The sequence below is a fragment of the Canis lupus genome, chromosome 27 (assembly GCF_003254725.2).
Source record: "Canis lupus dingo isolate Sandy chromosome 27, ASM325472v2, whole genome shotgun sequence".
In the NCBI taxonomy this organism is placed as follows: domain Eukaryota; kingdom Metazoa; phylum Chordata; class Mammalia; order Carnivora; family Canidae; genus Canis; species Canis lupus.
The window spans coordinates 2,499,182-2,519,911 of record NC_064269.1 but is presented as its reverse complement, the minus strand read 5'-3'; the positions used below and the strand labels follow the sequence as shown (position 1 = coordinate 2,519,911).

Sequence of the window (20,730 nt, the reverse complement as noted above, 5' to 3'; positions counted from 1 at the left end):
GGATGGGTGGGTAGGTGGATGGGTGAGTGGTTGGAGGAATGGGTGGGTAGATGGGTGGGTGGATTGGAAGCAAGAAGGAAGGATCCCAGCCATAAGCCTCTAGGAGGGACCAAGTCTCTGCAGGGGTGTGGTGTGGATGCATGCCAGGGGGGCAGGGATAGGCAAGGCCAAGGAAAGCAGTTTACAGGAGAGAAGAGGCTCTCGCTGTCTCTGGTGGTTCCAGCAGCATGTGCCGAATGTGAACGTTTACAACTGAAGGACAGTGCCGGAAGCAAAGTGATTGTCCTGACGTTGATAGAAGTGGTGAGGGCTGGGAAGAAAGGCAGGAGGCAGCCAGAAAAGGGCAGCCGAGATCTCAGAGCAGCTGCCAACTGTGATGTAGAAGGTCTTTAAGATGCTCCCTGTCTCTAACAGTTCAGGCCCTTTCACCCCCTCCAGGAAGCCTTCCCAGATTGTCTGTTTGGCTGTAATCTCTTCTTTCCTATTACCCTCGTGGCTGTGCCTTGCCAGTGCCTCCATGACTATATTACCTACGAGACAGAGAGAGAAAGAGAGAGAGAAAGAGAGAGAGATCTCAGAGGGAGCCCCCTTGCAGCAGGGCAGGGATTTGCACACAGTGCAGGTGTTGTTGGGGAGGGTATTGCTGAGGGATGGGGGCCTCACCCCTGGGCCTCTGGATCAGCACCAAGATTCTCCGGTGCCCGCTGAAGAAGAGCTGTCTGAAGACCCTCAGTTCTCTGAATAGAGGTTCGGAGGTTCGGGCAGTGGCAGCAGCACGTTCCCCACTCCTGTGAGGGGAAAGGCCAGAGAGGAGCCAGGTCCCGGGCTGCGCGGCGGCTGCGGCCAGCCTGGGCACGCTAGGGAGCACCGCAGCATCTCCTCCAGCTGGCAGCCTGGGGGGGGGGGGGCGGGCACAGGCCTGTCCCAGATCATCCCAAGCCCTCACACCGCAGGCAGGTGTCGCCTCCAGCGCCCGGCGGCGGAGCTGCAGCACCCGGGGCGGCTGGCAGAGGGCACTGCGTGCGCGGAGTACGGGCGCCGAGTCGCTCTCCTGCTTGGAGATGAGCCGGGGGGACTGCCTGGGAACGGGTTTCCTTTTCTAAAAAGTTTTCATGTTTTATTGTGCACATTTATATTTCACCATTAATACTGAGCCTAAATATATGCTGGCTTTGTGTCAAGATTTTTGTGTTTTTTTTTTTTAAGATTTTATTTATTTATTCATGAGAGACGAGAGAGAGAGAGAGAGGGAGAGAGAGAGAGAGAGAGGCAGAGACACAGGCAGAGGGAGAAGCAGGCTCCATGCAGGGAGCCCGATGGGGACTCGATCCCGAGACCCCAGGATCACACCTGGGGCTGAAAGCAGGCATTAAACTACTAAGCCACCCAGGCTACCCCTTCAAGATTTTTGAAACAAAAAAGAAAATGAACAGCTCTTAGGATACAGAATATATTAAATATATATTTAATATATAGTATCGACGGGATGGTAAAGTCTATCTATACAACATTTACACATTCAGTGGCACAAACACAAATAAGCTATAGGGACTAGAAGACATGCAAACTTTGGGTTGCAATCAGAAAAAAAAAAAAAAAACCTAATCAGGACTAAAGGGAGAGAGGTACTTGGTTGCCGACAAGAATCTTCCCTTGACTTCAGGCTTCAAATCAAGGAGTCAGTATACAAAAACCACCAAAATGTACGAAATCCCCAGCAGTCAGAAGAAACCATAGCAACGTGACAGAGGAAGGAACTGGCTCGCACCAGGTAGGGCTGTGGGGGCTCGCCAGGCTGCACTGAGCGGGGCAGCTGGGCTGGAAGTCGGCAACCCAGTTGGAGGCTGGAGCGCAAGGTCAGGACCTACAACAGAGGGAAACGGCAGGCTGGAAACAGTCCGCAGAGGCAGAGTGGTCGGTGCATTTTTTAAAAATCCTTATTTTAATAAATAAATAAATAAATAAATAAAAATAAATAAATAAATATAAATAAATATAAATAAATAAATATAAATATAAATATATATAAATAAATATAAATAAATATAAATAAATAGATATAAATAAATATAAATATAAATAAATATAAATATAAATATAAATAAATATAAATAAATAAATAAATATAAATATAAATAAATATAAATAAATAAATATGAATATAAATATAAATAAATATAAATACATATAAATACATATAAATAAATAAATATAAATAAATAAAGTAATAAATAAAGTAATAGTCCTTATTTTCCAAACAGGGTCCTAGGATGCTTTCCTCAAACAGGGAAGACAACAGTAAAGGTCGGTGGAGGAGCACCGAGGGGAATGTGTTTCCGTGGGAAGACCCAGGGCCCTCCATCCCGCCCTCAGCCCCTGTCAGGCGGGCCCCCGGGCGCACAGTCCTGCTGAGAAGCAGCGGGTCCCGAACCAGCGCACAGCGGGCAACGCAGGCCCCTGAACACACGTCAGTCGTGATCATTACAAGGCCGACTAACAAACATCCGCGGCTACACACCGAATCGCGGCTCCAGTACTTCACCCCGTCCATATCCTCAGGCCTCCGCCACGATGAGAAGCTTGTGGGCAACGAGGGGTCCTGTCTGGAGGCTGGGCTCGGCCGTGGGGCTGGGGTCAGCTCCCAAGTCTATCCTTCCCTGCGCCCGGGGCGTCGGTGTTTGTTTTACCCCTCGGAGCCCCGTAGTCTCCTTAGGGCGACTGCAGTATTACAGCTGCACCTTCTAACAGCGCTCCCCATCGGACTGTCGGAAGAATTCACGGAGTTGCCAGACATAAAGGGCGCAGAAGACTTAGTGCTGAGGGCAGTGCCTGGACCAGCTTGCATCGATCCTATTGTGCAAGGGCAGGATCTCGCACTAGGCCACGGCCAGCCACTAGAAGAGCCAGGATTGGGGGCCAAGCGTGTGACACTCAGCCAGCACGCTAGCAGGCGGGCCATTTGCCCGAGACAGTCCTGGCTTTTGCCTGTCATCTGAGGATCCAGTTTGGCATGTGCCCAGAACCGGCGTTCCGCTTTGGTTGATAAATTATAGAAACTGCTCACACACGGATGTATATAAAGCTCAAATTTATTAACACAAATGTGTTTCGTCACTCGTAAGCCATCGGGTCACAGGTATACACCCCAAGCTCCTTCTTCCCAGCCATGGGCTGGACTAAGCCACGCATTCTTGCAGCAAATGCGTACTGAGCGCTCTGAGCCAGACTGGGGATCCTGGAACAGAGGATTGAGGGGGGGAGGGGGGGATGAGCGGACAGGAGTGTGTGCCGCTGCCATGGCACCAGGAAAACACAGCACCGACGATAATGCAGACTCGGGACCGGGGCTGTGGGTGTGTGGGGCTGTGAGCTTGGGCAGAGCGCTGAACCATCCAGGCCTCTGCTTGCTGGCCCATAAAATGGGAGGACGGAGAGAACTGTCAGGCCACCAGCTCTGAGGCTTCCTCTCCCTTAATGCTCGATGACTTTGCTGGAGTCCACCTGGAGGGACCCAAAGAACCATGAACATGGGAGGTGGCATTTCAGCCAGGCCACGAAGGGTGAGCTGGCTTTTAGTAAACAGGGCATGGGCCCCTGTAAGTGAAAAATCCTATTTGCATAGGTCCTTGGGAGTGGAAGTCCCGGCCCGCTGGAAGAAAGACTGGAGGGGTAGACTAGGGACGCAGTGGAGGAGGGAGGGTCACGGGGCCTCGAATGCCCCCCTCGAATGAGGCTCATCCTTGGAAGGTGGTCTCACCCTTGAGGATGCTCCTCTTTAGCACCTTGCTCAAGCCAACTGTGCAAACGGTTTCTGGGGAACACAAACACGCTTGCGGAAACCCACGCGTACCTCAGAGAGCACCCTTCTTCCCCACCTAACTTCTCTTCCTGGCAGTGACTAACTGCTTGACTAGATTTCTTTGTTAGTTGCTTATTTTTATTCTCCCCATGGACAGTAAGTTCTATGAGAACAGAGTCTGGGGGCACCCGGGGGGCTCAGTGGTTGAGCGTCAGCCTTCGGCTCAGGTCGTGAACCTGGAGACCCAGGATCGAGCCCCACATTGGGCTCCCTGCATGGAGCCTGCTTCTCCCTCTGCCTGTGTCTCTGCCTTTCTCTCTGTGTCTCTCATGAATCGATAAATAAAATCTTTAAAAAAAAAAAAAAGAGCAGAGTCTGTGCCTGTTTGTTTTCTCTGCTATTCCCAGTGTCTGAACAACTGAAGACTGGTTCGCTGCGCTCCTACTGTGTACACGCAGCAGGTACGGACGCATCCTTAAGCATATGTGCATGCTGGCCTCCAACTCTGGGGCAGAAAAGAATTGGCTGGAAGAAGAGAGTAGGGGCCCTTGTGGGGCAGCAGGGTGACGGTGGGTTGGCAGGAGAGTGGGGAAGGAAAAAGGGCAGCCGACCGCCCTGGAAATAGTGTGGGACTGTGGGCACCTCGGGGACCCAAAGGGAGGAGACACACCGAAGCTCCCAGGCGTGACCGTCCTCGCAGACCGGGCTCCCCGCCCACTGCCACACGAGGATGTCCGCCTCGCACTGCGCGGACTGGAAGCACGGGGCCTCCCAGAGGTGCGTCAGCAGCAAATCTCAGCTGCCCACCACCCTCACCGGCACCCGCCAGGCCAGCGCCGGATGGCAGAGACCCGCGCCGGGGCCAGAGACCCGGAGGGAAGCAAGGATTAGGTGGAGGAGGTGTAGAGGGGCACCGTGGCTGCCGACATCCGGGAAGCACACTGGACGCCGGGAATCCCGCGGCACTGGTCGTTTATTGCAGGAGAAGCGGAGAAGTGGACATGACCCGAGGGGCGCCCCTGGCTGCAGAGGCCCAGGAAAGACGGGGGCAGAGGGGGTCACGCCTGGGGGTGTGTTCTCTCTGCCCCGGGGGGCCACGGAGGAGGTGATTGGCTTTCCCAGGTCGAGCGGGCGCCGCCACGGACCACGGGGCGGGGGATGGCGCGGGCAGGGTGGGGGCCCGGACGGGCTGGGGCGGGGGCGCAGCTGGGCTCTGCGGCTTTGCACGCACAGGGCCGCTGCGGCCTGCCCCGCGCTTCACCTCGAGGCCTTCCTGGCTGCGCAGCTGCCGCCTGAGCCCTTGGGCCCGGGATCCTTGAACTCGCTGCCGCAGCCGCCTTTGGTCTTGACGTCCACGGCCGCAGGTTTGAAGCTGAAACTGCTCGAGGCGCCAAAGCCCACGCTGAAGCCGGCGCCTCCTGCCCCCGCGCCAGTGTTGCTGATGACAGCTGCGACGGCGGGAGAAGACAGGACGGGGCTGCGGGCCTCCCGGGGCATCGGGGCCCCTCCCTCGATCGCCCCCTCCCCGTGGGGACCGATTCCCTCCGGTGGGTACTTGCAGTGTGCTAAGAGGCTGCGGGCAGCATCCGGCCTTTCTCAGGTACTTGGCCACATGCACCTGACCCCTTGCCTGAGTCTGCATCCCTCCACCTGCGTCAGGCTTTGAGCCTCCACAAGCTCTCGGTGAACTTCCCCCGTGGGACAAAGGTCCTTGAGGGAGGCCCGGGCACTGCCCCCACGGAAGGCGCTTGGGCCTAGCCCTGCCTCTCCTGGGGCAGCGCCCCCGCCCCCTTCTCTAGCTTTTCCATCTGCTTCCACCGTCAGGGCCTCAGGCCCCCCCACCCCACCGCACCCCAGGCCCCCTCACTGCAAGCGACCGCCTTTGTTTTGGCCCTGCCCCAAGAGAAACACAGCACGGCCAGTAAGCCTCATTCCTACAAGAGGCTTCTGGACCACACACCGTGGGGTTTCCTTCCACCTTCCTGTAGGCTGTGCTTTTGTATTTCACCATATTATTTTTCTCCATCACCGCTTCTCCCTGGGAACTAAAGCCGGCTCCCTCCCGGTGCCCCTGAGTCTCCCCTGAACCCTCTCTGGTGTCATGGCCTCGGAGGCTCAGACCGAGCGCAGACCCAGGCCCTGCAGGTACTTACAGATGCTCACGGAGCTGGGATGTTCACCAGACATCCTGGGGAGAGAGAGGAGGAACAGGTAAGCCCCCGTGAAGCAACGTCGCAGACGTGTGCCCCTGAGGACGTGCCCTGGGCACCGCACCCCAGCCTCCCCTCCTCCCACACCCCTGCTGGGAAGGCTCGCTTCTCCATCCACCTGAGTGGCCCTGGGTCATCTGCTGGGTGGGGTCCTCGTGTCCCTGCCGGCCTCTGCTATGCCAGTGGTCTCACGCAATTAAGAGGAACGAGCTCACCGGCTGGCCGGGCCCCAGGCTTTGCCAGAATGAGCTCCACTGGGCCGACTGGTCTCCTGGAAACCACCTTGCCCCTCCCCGCCAACACCATCAAGCACGCAACTCCCAGGGCCAGGGAGGCTCTGTTTTCCAGAAGCTGCTGAGGTTAATCTTTCCTCTCCCACCTCCTCCATGGGATTTACACAACTCAGTCCTTCCTGCCGTCTAACTTTGGTCTTTGCTGTTGCACCGTATCAAACCTATCCCCTCTAAGGCTTTACCCAGTAGGACCTGACAGGACCAGACCGTTTGCCTTCAGTCTTCCTGCTAAAGCACAGAGAGACAGAGAGAATGGCTCCAGATAGAGAAGACCTACCCCCCCACCCCCGCCGTGCCCCCCACCTGCACTCCTCGCCCTCCAGCAGCTTGCGGTAGGTGGCGATCTCCATGTCCAGGGCCAGCTTCGTGCTCAGGAGCTCCTGGTACTCGCGCAGGAGCCGGGCCAGCTCCTCCTTGGCCTGGTGCAGGGCGGCCTCCAGCTCGTCCAGCTTGGCCCGGGCGTCCTTCAGGGCACAGTCGCCCCGCTGCTCGGCGTCGGCGATGGCCGTCTCCAGGTTGGCGCACTGAGGGGCAAATGCACGTTGAGTCCGAACGCAGTTCCGAGATCCTGCTCAGGTGACCTCCTCTTATTTGGTCCTGACTGAGAGTAGATACTTTGAGGTCCTCCTACTTTCTCCACCTTTGGACATCCCTAGAGGTGAACCCGTCCTTCTCCTCACTCCAGGCACAGTTCCCCTCTAGTCATGTACTGGTTGGTGCATGAAGGTGGTGGCCTTCCCCGCCTTGGGAGGGACAAGGAGGGCACCGAGAAGGTGAGCCTCCTGGGCACGTGGCCCCGGTCCTCTGCCTCCTGGTCGGCAACGCTGGCTGCAAGATTCTAATGCCACCCCCCCACCCCCCACCCCCGCCGCCGAGCAGTCTTGGGGCAACTGGCTTAATCCTGTCCCACAGTGTAGAGGTCGTCTTGGGAAATCCTTAAATCATAAACAAAACAAAAAGAGAGAGAGAGAGAGATAGAGACGGAGGGGGAACCAATAAAGCTCCTATTAATAAAATTTCTGTCCAGTAAACCTGCCGGGCCGAGTGTGGCCTCCAAAGTTCCACAGAGGATCATGCTACGGGGCAAGGCCCTCAAGAGGTACTTTTGTTCACAGCAGGTCTCACCAGCTCGGAGACACCTGCGGTCAGGTGGGAAGGCCACGTGCAGTACAAAGCCACCTCTGTGCCGCGCCCACGGGAAAGCTGCCGGGGGTTCTTGAGTCTTGTACTCGTGGGTGTGCTTTCCCATCACCTGGCCCAGGTGCTAGTGGGATCTGAATATCTGGCTTCTCCTTTCCATTGTGTCCCCTTCCCCTGGAGTCAAATCTGCTTCACCCCCCAAGGAGAGCAGCTGATCCTGAGACCAGAGAGAATTCTAGGCTGCTGTTAGCCGATGCCACCACCTCTGCCGGGCAGGCCCCCAGTCATGCAAACACCCGTAGTGTTCTGGAGGAGTGGCTCACAGGTCAGCAGAGACGCCTAGGACCCAGCTGCCCGGCCTCTGCAGACCATGTCCTGTCCTCACGACGGTGGAGGTCGAATCGTTCGGGGGTGGAAATACACTCCGTGACCTGAGATCTATCAAACTGTCGTCTGCTCCTTTTCAGGGACTGAGGTCCTGCAGGGTGAGCTGGGGAGACTCCTGGGTCTTGTGAATGCGGCATGAGGGGAGAAGGCATGAAATCTGGGTGTCCCCGGATTAAACAATTATCACATGGATCCTGGGGTCATCAAATGCCAAAGGGTCTGCAGGTGAAACCATGGGCTTTTGGGTGGAAAGGCCAAAAGGCAGGAGAGCATCATGGCCGACAGGCCCCAAGGGGAGCTGTGATGGGGACCAAGCACCGAGAGTGGCCCCGCACACGCTGGCTCCCCAGGAAGGACACCTTCCCTGACCTCCCTGGTGGCATCGTAATCACGAAGTCACTTTCGAGTAATAAACTCATCCAACGGTGAACACGCGGCATTCTATCAGATAAAATATCATTATCAGGTCCTGAGGGCAGCCTCAAACACCTTGTGGTTTTCTTTCATTTATGCAGAACTTGATTAAATAAAAACTCCATGACTGCTTATTGGATGTGGCCTTTTCTCTTTCCACTGTCAGAAGCCTGGTGCCCGGAGGAGAGGATGTGTGAGTGTGTATGTGTGTGTGTGTGTGTGTGTGTGTGTGTGTGTGCGTGCAGGGCTGTAGGGCCAGAAGGCCACTGGACTTGCTGAGGAAGCGCAGAGCCTTCGTGCCAGGCTCCACAAACTCTGGGAAACTCACCAGTTTTCCTGCTTCAGAAACATGAGTTTGGCCCAAATAACGCACCCAGGGTCACAGGGTCACTCGGTGCCAGGCCACCCCACACAGCACAGCCACAGGGGAGGGCAAACACGGAGCGGAGCCCTGGGCCAAGCCTGGGTGGGAGGCTCTCTCTCCTCCACTCTCCTTCCTCCCACACGGATTCAGGACGGGAACCTCCGAACAGCAGCTTCTACCCACTGCATCGAGTCTCAACTCCACAGCCCGGCTTCGACGGCGCCCATACTCAGCCCGTCCTACTGGGGGGTGTCCTACTGACCGCCACCCCGCCCATCACGGAGCTTCTGCTCCCTGCACACACGCCACACAGTGTCCTCCTGGGACCCCCTTCCCCTCTCCTTCCTGCCCACCCCATCCCACCTCCTGCAGGGACCCCCACTGGGGTCTTCATTCCGCTCTGGCCATCGGGGACTCCAATGGCCCTCAGGGGACATGCTGCACAGTGGGTGGGGTACTTCATCCTTCTATGTGGGTTCAGGCCATTCTCTCCTCACGGATTATCAATGCGCTAAGGATGGACCATGTCCCGTCCTTGTTCCGTATTTAGCCTCATACATTTGGTGCTCAGTAAACCCTGCTAGCCGACTCATTTCATGGAACCCACCTGCTTCTTCACATTCCCTATCTCGGAGCGGATCCTCTGGATTAGGCGGTTGAGCTCTGAGATCTCGGCCTTGGTGAGTTTGAGGTCATCCCCGTGCCGGCCCGCTGTGACCTGCAGCTCTTGGATCTGTGGTTGGGGGACGAGAGAAGAGGAGCATAGATCAGTTGGGAATTCATTCACCTCTTACGGGTGTCGAACATGGGGCGGGGGAGGGGGCCATCTGCCCTTCTCGCTGCCTGAGCAGCAAAGACACAGGGAGGAGAGAGGGAGGGGAGGGAGGATGCGCACTGCCCTTTCCTTCTGGACGGGAAAGCCCTGACCCAGTTCAGAAAGACCCTCAGGCCCACAAATGTGAAAGCCTTGATGGAGTTCGAATTTCCTGTCCTCATTTTGACAGAGTGGGAAACACGAAGAAAAGCCAAGATCGATGCATTGATTATCCACGGAAACAGTGTCCGCGTCTTCCCAGGGTTGTGGCTAGCGTGGCCTCTGCTATCAGCACGGGCTACCGCGGGGCGAGGGCTAAGCCCATATATGCCCCCAACACATGCCAAGACTGTGGTTGACCTCCCTGGACCAGAAGGAGGCATTTCCACAAGGCCCAACTCCAAGACAAAGGAGGTCTTAACCCAGCCCGACACACGCACAAGCACACGCACACACGCACGAGGAGAAAATGGCAGGGGCAGCCACTGGGCCTCGGCACACCCGGCACACGGCCCACCTTGGTCTGGTACAGCGCCTCGGCCTCGGCCTTGCTCTTCAGGGCGATCTCCTCATACTGGGCGCGGACCTCGTCAATGATGCTGTCCAGGTCCAGGTCCCGGTTGTTGTCCATGGACAGGATGACGGACATATCGCTGATGTGGGACTGCATCTGAGCGATCTCCTGGAGGACAGTTAGGGACGTGGAGCCAGTCAGGGATCTCTGCGAGGGGAGCACGTCTTCCCTCCCTGGCAGACGCCCCACAGCCCTTCCTGGGTGTTTGAATTCCGCCTTCAGCAAAGCCTAGGTGCGCCTGTCATGCCGGGGGGCGGTGATGGCACTGGGCTGGGACTGTCCTCTCCGTCATGCACCAGGACTGCTCCCACCCCTGCCACGCTCGCAGCAGCTGCCACCCTGCAGCTGGAGAGTCAAGCCTGAGCTCCCCAGGCGGCGCGCAGAGCCCTCCGGGAGCTGCCAACAACCTTTCCTTCTGCAGCCCCCACATGTGACACGACTAAGGCCACTCGTCCTGCTGCCTCAGGAGGAGATCTACTAAGATCTTCCTCCTCCTTCCCCAGGGACCTTCCCTGGCAGCCCAAGCACAACTCACGACACCCCTCTCTGCTCTCCCAGGGCTCATCCATAGGCCGTTTCCCTGCCCGACATGGCCTCCTGGGGGACAGAAACCATTCCCCTTCTATCAGGGCCTCCTCAAAGCCCACCTTATTCGCTCAGCAAACGTCAGCTGCACTGAGCTGCCAACCTTTGGTCTGTATGTCCACGCAGGCCGAGGGCCAGAAGCCTCTCGCGAGAGGAGCAGACCACACAGGAGAGCTCAGTGAAATCCTTACCCCTTCGTAGAGGCACTTGAAGAACTTGATCTCATCTGTCAGGGAGTCCACCTTGGCCTGGAGCTCCACCTTGTTCATGTAGGCGGCGTCCACGTCCTGGGGGACATGGAGAAGAGCCCGCTGCCTTCTCCCGCCTGCCCGCCCACCCTGCCACAAGGAGCCTCGGGTTCCCTACTCTCCCCACTGCCCCCGCCCCGTGCCTCACAGGGGTGGCAGGTTGCTGACACCTGCTGACACCGTAACCTGCTGGCAGGTTGCAAACCACGCGCTGTGCAGGGCAGTGGCCACACCAGCAGTGTGGTGAATGTCCGGGTTCTAAGCAGGCAGATTCCGGGAACGGCCTGCATCCCAGGCAAGGGGACTGAGACAGAAGAGCTAGGAAATTAGAGCCCAGTCAACCCTGCCCAAGGGACTGAGTGACCCACGGGATCCCCCTCCTCAGCCTACCGCCCTCACTGAGTCACGGACTCAGAGAGCCCCCTGCTCCCCGTCTTACCTTCTTGAGCACCACGAACTCATTCTCAGCAGCTGTGCGTCTGTTGATCTCCACCTCGTACCTATGTCGGCAAAAGAAAGGAGGTGGGATAATTATCCACTGGGATAATTCAGTTGTGCAAATGCTCACTGAGGAGTCAGTGCACTTCCGGGCCAAGAGCTGCATGGCCGTGGCCTACCAGCTGGGGTTCATGTGCCCCCGGGGCACGCACAAAAGGAGGCTTGCCAGGAACATGTTCAAAGGAATCCATGCGCAGCCCCTGGGTTCACACGTAACCTACCCTACAAGGCACCTGCCCGGGGTGCACCTGTGATGCGTCCTCCATCTCTCCTCCCTTTCACGACTACCCCTCCCTTGTGACAGCAGAAAGACACACGTTAGTACGGTGCCAACCCCACGTTAGTACGTGCGTTAGCCCAGGGCGCACAACCTCCCAGGCACTAAACAAATGCTATCCCCACCTTCCAGTTTTATGTTATACTCATTTTTTATAGCTATTTCTGTCCTGGGTGAAGCTAGGTCTTAGAAATAGGATGTTTGGGAAAGGGCTGGGACGTTCCTCATGCAGATACATTGTAGACTGGGGAGACGGGAGTACCGATCGCTTACAGATCTCACTGTTCTTCTACCCTTGACCATCGTCAAAGACTGTATTACAGGAAATTAAATAGAGCCCTGGGGAGAAATAATTAGTGCTGGCAGGTGGCTGCTTTCCATTTCCTTTAACGTGAGCTATGCTTTTCAGCTTCTTCCTCCTTCCTGAAGCATGCCACTGGCTGCCAAGGGGGAAAAAGCCTTGTCGGACGACGGGACGGGGTCGCGAAGTGGGTTATTTTAAAAATGCGACTGGAACATTTTCTGAGACTGTCGGATTTTGTTGGTTACACTTAGACCACACCGAAAACAGCTGATGATTTATCTCAGATTCCAGTATGTTATTTAAAAGATAACTGAACATATCTTTGTATTAAATTCTGTTATGATAGGCTTGTTTCTGTTATAATTTATTATCATCTCCTATTATCTAAGAAACTATTCCATTTTTATTCCTCCTATCAACAAATAAGAGCATTTGCTAGCTGTAGACTAGTTTTTAGCCTACCTTTCTATTTCATAAAAGACGCAGAAGAAGCTTGGTCATGATAGCTATCAAATTATTGACATTCATTGGTCATGATTTTTCATTATTTACCTCTAGAGACCAAACACCAGAGCATACACAAACATATACATTTATAAAGAAAAACAACGCATTTTATAGTACTATTGGCCTTATAATAGTACTTTTAAATAGTACTTTATAAAAAAAAGCATGATTTACAACATATATTATGATGCACAATTAAAAGTCAAGCTGTAACAAAGTGCATGTTGATTTTTTTTTTGCCTTAGGACACAATTTATTAATTATCTCAAATCTACATCACGTTAATCTTGAATGCTTCCAAAAACCTATTGTACATGATGGCTTTCATTTACCGCTAGGTGGGTTTTATAAGAGCTCCCAATTCATTTCCTGATTCCATTTCATCCCACAGCAACCCTACCAAGTAGATTCCATCATTATTATCTCTCAATTTTATAAGTGAGGCAAAGACTTTTCCAAGATCACAGAGCTAGTTAATAGTAAGGCTAGGATCCCAATCACCTCAGAGAAGCAATGCCTTAGATTTGTCTAGCACTTTGGTTCTTTTAAGAGACGTTAATACATTACGATCAGCATTACCCTCTCAACAGCTCCTTTGGTGGCAAGGCAGGGGTCAGTATCTGAATTTTATAAATATTAAAATTGAAGTCCACAGAGGGTCAAGAGGCTCACCCATGGTCAACTCAACTGAGTGGTACTTCCAGAACACCTGGCCTTCCCACTTTGAAAAGCCCAGAGGAAGCATGGCCTTTGGAGGCCGCTGACCTGGACATCTGGGCTCTGCCTGGAAATCCCCTCTTTTTTTTCCAGATTTCTGCTCAAATCCCCACTGGGCTGCAATTTCCACCTTAATTCCACTCAATCTCAATTCACACTGTATTCATTTCTACTTCTTGGAGGCTCTCTGAAAGTGATCTTTAAGCCTATCTCCACAATCTGGGTGCTTTAGGAGGTCAGAGACCATGCCATCTTCTCCCTCAGGACTCCATGGACTCAGGGCAAAGTTCCATTTGGGGATATTTCAGAATAGAGATGGACAGACGGATTGAACATGGAGCAAGAGAAATGGCTCAGCTCTGTCTCCATCCCCATGAATTGTGGAAGAAGTCCTCTTTCCCTAGAAATCCTGGCACCTGGAAGCAAACTTCCAAAAATATCAGATCACACTGGGCTGGGGTGTGTCACACTCTCCTCACTGGCCTAAACTTGGGAGAAATTATTTCTGGTTCCAAATAGATTTTCAATCATTCTCTTTAATGGTGGGATTCAGCAGCACAGATATGCCTCCACATGAAAGACGTTTTTAAAAATTCTATTTTCTTAGCTTTAGGATTTGTTCTGGGATTTTTTTAAATAATAAATTTATTTTTTATTGGTGTTCAATTTACCAACATACAGAATAACACCCAATACTCATCCCGTCAAGTGCCCCTCTCAGTGCCCGTCACCCATTCACCCTCACCCCCCACCCTCCTCCCCTTCCATCACCCCTAGTTCGTTTCCCAGAGTTCTGGGATTGAAGTGATGGCTCACGTCCTAGGTACTCCCATGGAAAACCTCACGCAGCAGGAGCTACAAAGCCATTTGGGTTGTCCATCTGGTTTTGAGACAACTCTCTTGGCCCCGTTTCTCCATTTCCAATGTTAAAAGTTGGGCATTTCCTAGACAATTCAGGGCACCACTCTGGATAGATCTTTTCTCTTCCTAAGTCCCAACCCACCTGGATCTCCCTGCTTCTCCCATGGGAAAGGAAATAGCAAATGTTATCAGCAAAGGATCGAAGAAGGCAAAAATGGAGCTCCAAATCAACCTCATCTGTAATCAAGACCCTCCAGGGCCAGATTCTCTGCCTGTCCACTCACCTCTTCTTATAGTCCTCCACCAAATCCTGCATGCTCCTCAGTTCCGAGTCCAGCCGCACCCTGTCGCCCGTCTGTGTCTCCAGCTGCTTCCGCAGGTTGCTGATGTAGCCCTCATAAATAGGCTCCAGGTTCTTCCTGCAGTTGTTCAGATCCAGCTGCTGTAGCAGGTTCCACTTGGTCTCCAGCACCTGGTTCTGCTGCTCCAGGAACCGCACCTGGGACCCAAAGGTGGTCATAGCCCAGAATCCCCATGCCATTGCCTCTCAACAGTGGAGAGAAGGCCCCAGAAATCAGACACAGTCATCCTACGGTGGGAGGCAGGAAAGAGCGAGACTCATCAAAGAATGGACTCAGCCAGAGGGATGTGCCCATCTGGGTCTCTGAGGTAAGAAATAAGATTCAGTCTAAAAGAAATCAAGGAAGTTGGCTCAAGCAATGCTGTAACTGCCACCAGGAGTTACCAGGTGATGGAGGCAGCTCCTTTTGCCATAAATACTGGTGTTTTCAGAGTGAAGGGAGATGGGAAGAAAGGGAAAAACAGTGATGGGTGAACGGCACTGGAAAGTCACTCGGCTGGTTGACACATTCTCTCTTATGTGCAACCTAAATTGCTCTTGGTTGGTTGGGCTCCTTGGTTTTCATTTCAAAGTGGGTCATCACATCTTTACAAGGGTCCTTCATACTTGACTAAAGGTCTCACACGTTTGGACTCACGAGCTTCAAGTCTCTGCTATTCGCTAGCCTTCCTCGTCTTCCCTATCTCTAGCTTGAGGGAGAGAAGGGGACGTGAGGGGAAGAACAGACTCTGAACAGGAAAATGAGCCCTGTCCCCTGGGGTAGCAGCTCTGTTTCTTCCACTCCTGCCCCCTCCCCTCCAACCACCCCACTTCCTCCTCCCGGCACAGTGGGAGGGACACAGTCTGCTGCTGCGTGTTTCTTAGCCTCCCTCTGTGCTGGTTTCTTCATCTGCAAGGCAGATTGGGAGCAGACTCATGGGTCCCCATATACGAGAACTCCTCGGGACAGCAGCCGGCAGTCATGTCAGCTACTGTCCGGATTATGTCCCCTGTGACTCATGGCCCAGCCCTCTGCCCCGGCTTGGAGACGGAGGCCTATTCCTTCCGTCCTCTCCATTCTTTGGGTCAGTGCCTCTGAGTCACCAGAGGCATCCTCCCTTTTAATTCCTACCTGTCCTCCGCCCCACAGATGTACATTAAATGCACACATGGGAACTCGACAGGCCCTGCTTCTCAATCTTCTCCCCTCAGCTCCACCCTTCAATTTGCTGGTGCATCTTTCTCATCCCCTCTAGAGACCCTCCCTGGCTTATATCCCCATCCCACTTCCTACTTTTGAGGTCCCTCCCCTTCACCACCCATCATGTCCTGGGACACTCCCTGGCCGGTGTCCCTTTGGTGCTCGTCTCTTGGATACGTGTCCCCATCTCCTTGTGTGATACTGAGAGCTCTCAGAGGGCCAATCCACATGTCTCCGGCCTCCGGCGCACCCCTTCCCATCCCAGGGTCTTATCCCCAAAGGAAAACTGAAGCTTCTGTTGATCATGGGGGTGGGGGAGTGGGGAGCACGGTTCCAAGCCCTTTGCAGACATCCCATTCATCCTCCCATCCTCATGTGGGGTGCGAGCCGCTGTTGGGTCCATTTACAGATGAGCAAAGGGCGGCTCAGAAGGGATAACTAGCTCCCCCGAGTTTCCCGGCAGCTGTCGGGGGCAGAGCGAGTACCCCTGTGCACACCAGTCCCCGGGGGCCAAACAGATGCGGGAGGACCCACCTTGTCGATGAAGGAGGCAAACTTGTTGTTCAGGGCCTTGATCTGCTCCCGCTCCTGGGCGCGCACCTTCTGGATCTCGGGGTCCAGCTCCACGTTGAGGGGGGCCAGGAGGCTCCTATTGACGGTGACCTGAGGGATGCCGCCGGGCGGGCACACAGACGGGCACACGGGCCCCAACCCAGCGCTGCCGAACACGGTGCCCACGAAGCCACCCAGCCGGCCACCCCCCGAGCCCGAGCAGTGGCCCAGTGTGGACGCGCCCCTCCGGCCGGCCACGGGGGCCAGGGCCAGGCGCCGGCCGCCCCCCGGGCTCAGGAGGCTCCTGCTGCCAAAGGCGGCCGTGCCTTTGGCGCCGGCCCAGAGGGACACGGAGCTGGCGCTGCCCCTGCCCGCGAGGACGGCCGAGCAGCCGCTGAAGGCCGGGCGCTCACCCGCGGGCCGGAGGTGCAGCGGGCGGCTCATGCTGCGGGCGGGCGGGGCTGAGCGAGGCCGGGGTGCAGGCCGGGGTGCAGGCCCTGCTGGCCCACCTCGCTCCCCCAGTCCCTTAAATAGCCCGCTGCAAGCAGCCTAATTTGTAGGTCGGGGCCACCTATTAGCTACGTGGGGCCTCTGGGGTTCTCCGTTGAGGAAATTACCACCCCTCCCCTGAGATTTCTGTCTCTCCCACCTCGAACTCCTCACGAATCCCCTATAAAATGGCCCTGAACCCTGCATTTGCTTTGCTCACCTCCTGCATTATAATAATTTGGCCACCTTATCTCCACTTGCTGCCCTCCAATTACTGGGGTTATCACCACCAAGATTTGGGATGGGCGCTTCCAGTGGGTCTGCCTGGGGGTGGGGGCAGGCACTCCGAAGGGGTGCAGGGGTGTGGTCCCAGGGAGCAGATGCCCGGGTCAGTTCTGCTTCAGGAAGACACGAACAGGATGGAGCATATTCCAGAGAAACATCCTTAGCCTGTTAGTGGAGGCTTGTGGGGGCGGGGGCGGCTTCTGGATGAGGATGGCTCTGTCCTGAGTTCTGGAAGGAAGTCCCAGAGGGTAGAGACATCGTCTACGTGCAAGGAATTCTCAGTCTGTTGAGGAGTTAAGGCCAGTGAGAGCGGTGGTTGCAGGAGCTGGGGTACGGTTGGGGGAGGAGGGGATTGTTCCTTTGGGCTAAAAGGGTTCTCCAGAAAAACATTTCTGGAATAAAAGTGAGGGAAATGCGAACTGGGAAGAAGGAAGCCTAAGGAGATGGCACAGGGAATTTTGGGAAAACAGTCTTCCAAGAGGTTTGGGGTTTTTTTGTTTTTCTTTAGTTGCGGAAGAGGATGATTCATACCATCCAAAGAACCCCTGATCAGGACATCTGCTGCTCTGACATTTCTGATTCTGGATCAAAATATGACTGACTATTAAGAACAAGTCGAGAAGAGCTGAGGAAGTCACCTCCAGTCTGAAAAATTAAGAACTAAATCCGCAAACTTCATTCCAAAGAAGCTCAGGAGCATCTTTTGTGATCTAGCCCAATTTCCTTTTTCCAACTTAAATTGCCTTTAATTCTCCTCTTCTGTCAGAAAGAGCCCTTTCCCATACTGCTCTCCTGGTACCCGGGTGGTATTTCTCATCCGTCTGAGCACCGGGTGTGGGTCCCATTTCCACCATCAGATTAACAGGTACCTGGATTAACCCTTCCCTCCCTGCTCACGCGGTGCTCAGCCCCGGCCTCAGCACCAGGGACATTCGGGATGAGTGTGAAACAGACTGGTGCTTGGGACGAGGCTCATTGCTGTGCCCTCGGTTATACCCTGGGGACTGGGCTCCCCTTGTTGCCCTCGTGGGGTGACCAGATGGCACCGGGAGGTAATTGAGTGACACAGCCTCCACTGAACCAATCACAGAGCGTAATAACAGCCGAGGTGTTTACCCCACAGGGAACAAGGCTGTGGGGGCATCGGTGAGGGAGAGAGATGGCGCCAGCCACAGATGAACAGATAGAGTCTGGAATGTCCTGGGTGGGAAGGGGGGTGGGCTCTCTATGCTGCTTTTGGGGAGACACTATAGCCCATTCCCTCTGGAGAGGGAGGGGCAATGTCAGTGAAGCTGGGTGACCAGCAGACCCCCCAAGAACCTCAAGGTTATGGTCCCCATCATTTCATGAGATTGCTTCCTATGCCCCATACATTTAGCCAGGTTTTAATCCCCCACAAGCACCAGAGACAGTGCTTTATTAACTCTGATCATTGAGAATAGAAAAGTGGAAAAGCATTTAAATGGAAACAGGAGGGATCCCTGGGTGGCGCAGCGGTTTGGCGCCTGCCTTTGGCCCAGGGCGCGATCCTGGAGACCCGGGATCGAATCCCACGTCGGGCTCCCAGTGCATGGAGCCTGCTTCTCCCTCTGCCTGTGTCTCTGCCTCTCTCTCTCTCTCTATGTGTGACTATCATAAATAAATAAAAAAATTTAAAAAATAAATAAATAAATAAATGGAAACAGGAGAAACTTACATAGGGTTGGCTCTCAAAGGGAGCTTCTGAAATCTCCTTTTTTCTGGAAACTTCTTAAGAATTTGAGACACCGATGCCTTTGGAACCAAGCCACTTCTGCCTAGGGTCAGGGAACAGGCAGGATGACCTTTTTTTATCGTCCTGTGAGGGGTTGACTCGGATGAATCAGGAATTCCTGAACCCCCAGGCTGACCTTACAGATTATGGAGAGACAAAGGTGGCACATCCAGGTTTCAGAGGCATTGGATGTGTGAAGTGTGAGGATGTGGGCAGATCAAAAGGAGGCTGAAGCCTGGGAGGAGGGCTTCTCATGGCAACTGCCTCTGACAGCAACTTACTGTGTCATCTTGGGCTCCGGTGACTGCCTCTGCCATTAGTTCTGGGTGAAAGCAACCCCGGGATTGGCAGACTAAGCTACTAACATCACCCTTTGAAACCAGAGCTCAACAACAAAGGATGGTTGGATGGATGGATGGATGGATGGATGGATCTTCTAAGCAGGGATTTGCAAACATGTTGCCATTAAACGGACTCTCGTTTACCCTGGAACACTAGTTCTTAGGAGATTAATAGGTATCGGGTAGAAAAAAAAAAGTGTGGGGATGGATTCCCTGTTGTGTTAAAGAAAAACAAAAAAGATTAAGCGGGTACTGTATTGCAGGACTTTTTAGATCTATCACCAGGCTTAGGAAAGCTGCACCAAAAGAGGCCACAAAACTCAGTGTTTTCCAAAGAAAGTAACTGGGAAGTGGGATCATTAAAAATAAGATTTCTTTTCTACTTTTTAATATTTCTAAACTTTCTTGTATGAGCATATAATGTCTTTATAGGTGGATTATTTAAGAAAAAAAAAACAACTAGAGAAAAAGAGAGAGGTAGGCTAATTCTCATATCATACATGAAGTACTGTTCTTATTAAAAAAAAAAAAAAAAGAAAAGAAAATCCATTGTTGCCCCAACCTTTGTTTGACCATGCAGCTCCCTTTTTAGCCAAATACCTTCCGGGAACCAGGGCTTCAAGGAATGTGCTTTGAGAAACACGGAACAAATTACCTCTATTTCACCATTATTCCCAAACCCAATGTGACTTACGGTATCTTCTCAAAAACATGAAGGAAAACTAAAAATAATGACTATGGTGTGCGGCCTGATTTGGCTATGGCGCTGTGCCCAGTGTGACACTGTTAGAGCCAAAGGGAGGTCGTTGGCTTGGACCAGAGCGTATGAGCCAGCGTCACCCCAGCGCTGCTCGGGGGAAAGAAGTCTTCGGCTGGTGACCAATGCCAGGTACCTACATGGTGGAAGGTTGTGCTAGAGACTTCCAGAGCTTACCAAGTATCCTCGCACTCCTCCTCATTTCTCAGCCTCCTTTGGGGATCGACTGGGGCTTGGGGCCATGTTGGCCAGTTGCATGTGGGTTGGCATCGACATCTGTCACTTCTAGGATGAGGCACTTAACAGCCCGTGTGTCTCCTTCATCTCTCTTTCCACTGTCCCAGGAACCTTGCAGGCCATGTGCCCTGTGCGGCGGGGCTGGAAGACCAAAGCACATAGGTCTGTGAGACACCTGCTGGGAGAGCCATGTGGGGGAGCTGCCCAAATCCCCCTTGGCCTGTGAATGGAAAATAAGCCTCTGTTGTGTGACGTCTCCACTGAGACTTCAGGACTTGCCCTTTGAGACAGTCAGTGTTAATATTCTGGATCCACGTGTAAAAGGTGGGTGGTAGAAATATCTCTTAATAGCCAAGGCTTTTTCTCTTTAGTTTCTGTTCATCAAAAAACCCAATGGCTCTTAGATTTTCCGTATTTCACATCTCACTTAGGCTTTTTGAAAGAACAGTCTATTCTCGTAATACGAAGAGCGTTAATAATAACTGTGATATAAGAGCAACTATCTGCTGAGCCCATACTATGTGCCAGGTATGAATTAAATAATTCTTGTGCCTTCTTTCATTAAATTTAATTCTTATGACAACTTTATACAAGGATTTCTTTTTTTTTACATTCAGATTTTATTTTATTTTTTTAAATAATAAATTTAGGTTTTATTGGTGTTCAGTTTGCCAACATACAGAATAACACCCAGTGCTCATCCCGTCAAGTGCCCGTCACCCAGTCACCCCTACCCCCCGCCCTCCTCCCCTTCCACCACCCCTAGTCCGTTTCCCAGAGTTA

At 53.5% G+C, this 20,730-nt stretch overlaps 1 protein-coding gene across 1 annotated transcript; it reads right to left on the bottom strand.

Annotated features, from left to right (window-relative positions):
• Positions 1 to 4,683: 4,683 nt before the first annotated feature.
• KRT72 (keratin 72) lies at positions 4,684 to 16,529 on the bottom strand. The gene is made up of 9 exons (XM_025458811.2): positions 16,068 to 16,529; positions 14,277 to 14,491; positions 11,268 to 11,328; positions 10,772 to 10,867; positions 9,939 to 10,103; positions 9,215 to 9,340; positions 6,606 to 6,826; positions 5,953 to 5,987; positions 4,684 to 5,247 (listed from the first exon to the last, which is right to left on the bottom strand). The coding sequence occupies exons 1-9, from the start codon at positions 16,527 to 16,529 to the stop codon at positions 5,057 to 5,059; spliced, it is 1,572 nt and encodes a 523-aa protein (XP_025314596.1). The 3' UTR covers positions 4,684 to 5,056.
• Between the last annotated feature and the right edge of the window lie 4,201 nt (positions 16,530 to 20,730).

Coding starts and splice junctions, on each gene's coding strand:
- KRT72 (XM_025458811.2), bottom strand. CDS start 16,529: ATGAGCCGCCCGCTGCACCTCCGGCCCGCGGGTGAGCGCCCGGCCTTC. Junction 14,492..16,067: donor TTGCCTCCTTCATCGACAAG/GTGGGTCCTCCC, acceptor TTTGGGTCCCAG/GTGCGGTTCCTGGAGCAGCA. Junction 9,341..9,938: donor AGGCGCTGTACCAGACCAAG/GTGGGCCGTGTG, acceptor CCCCAACCACAG/ATCCAAGAGCTGCAGGTCAC.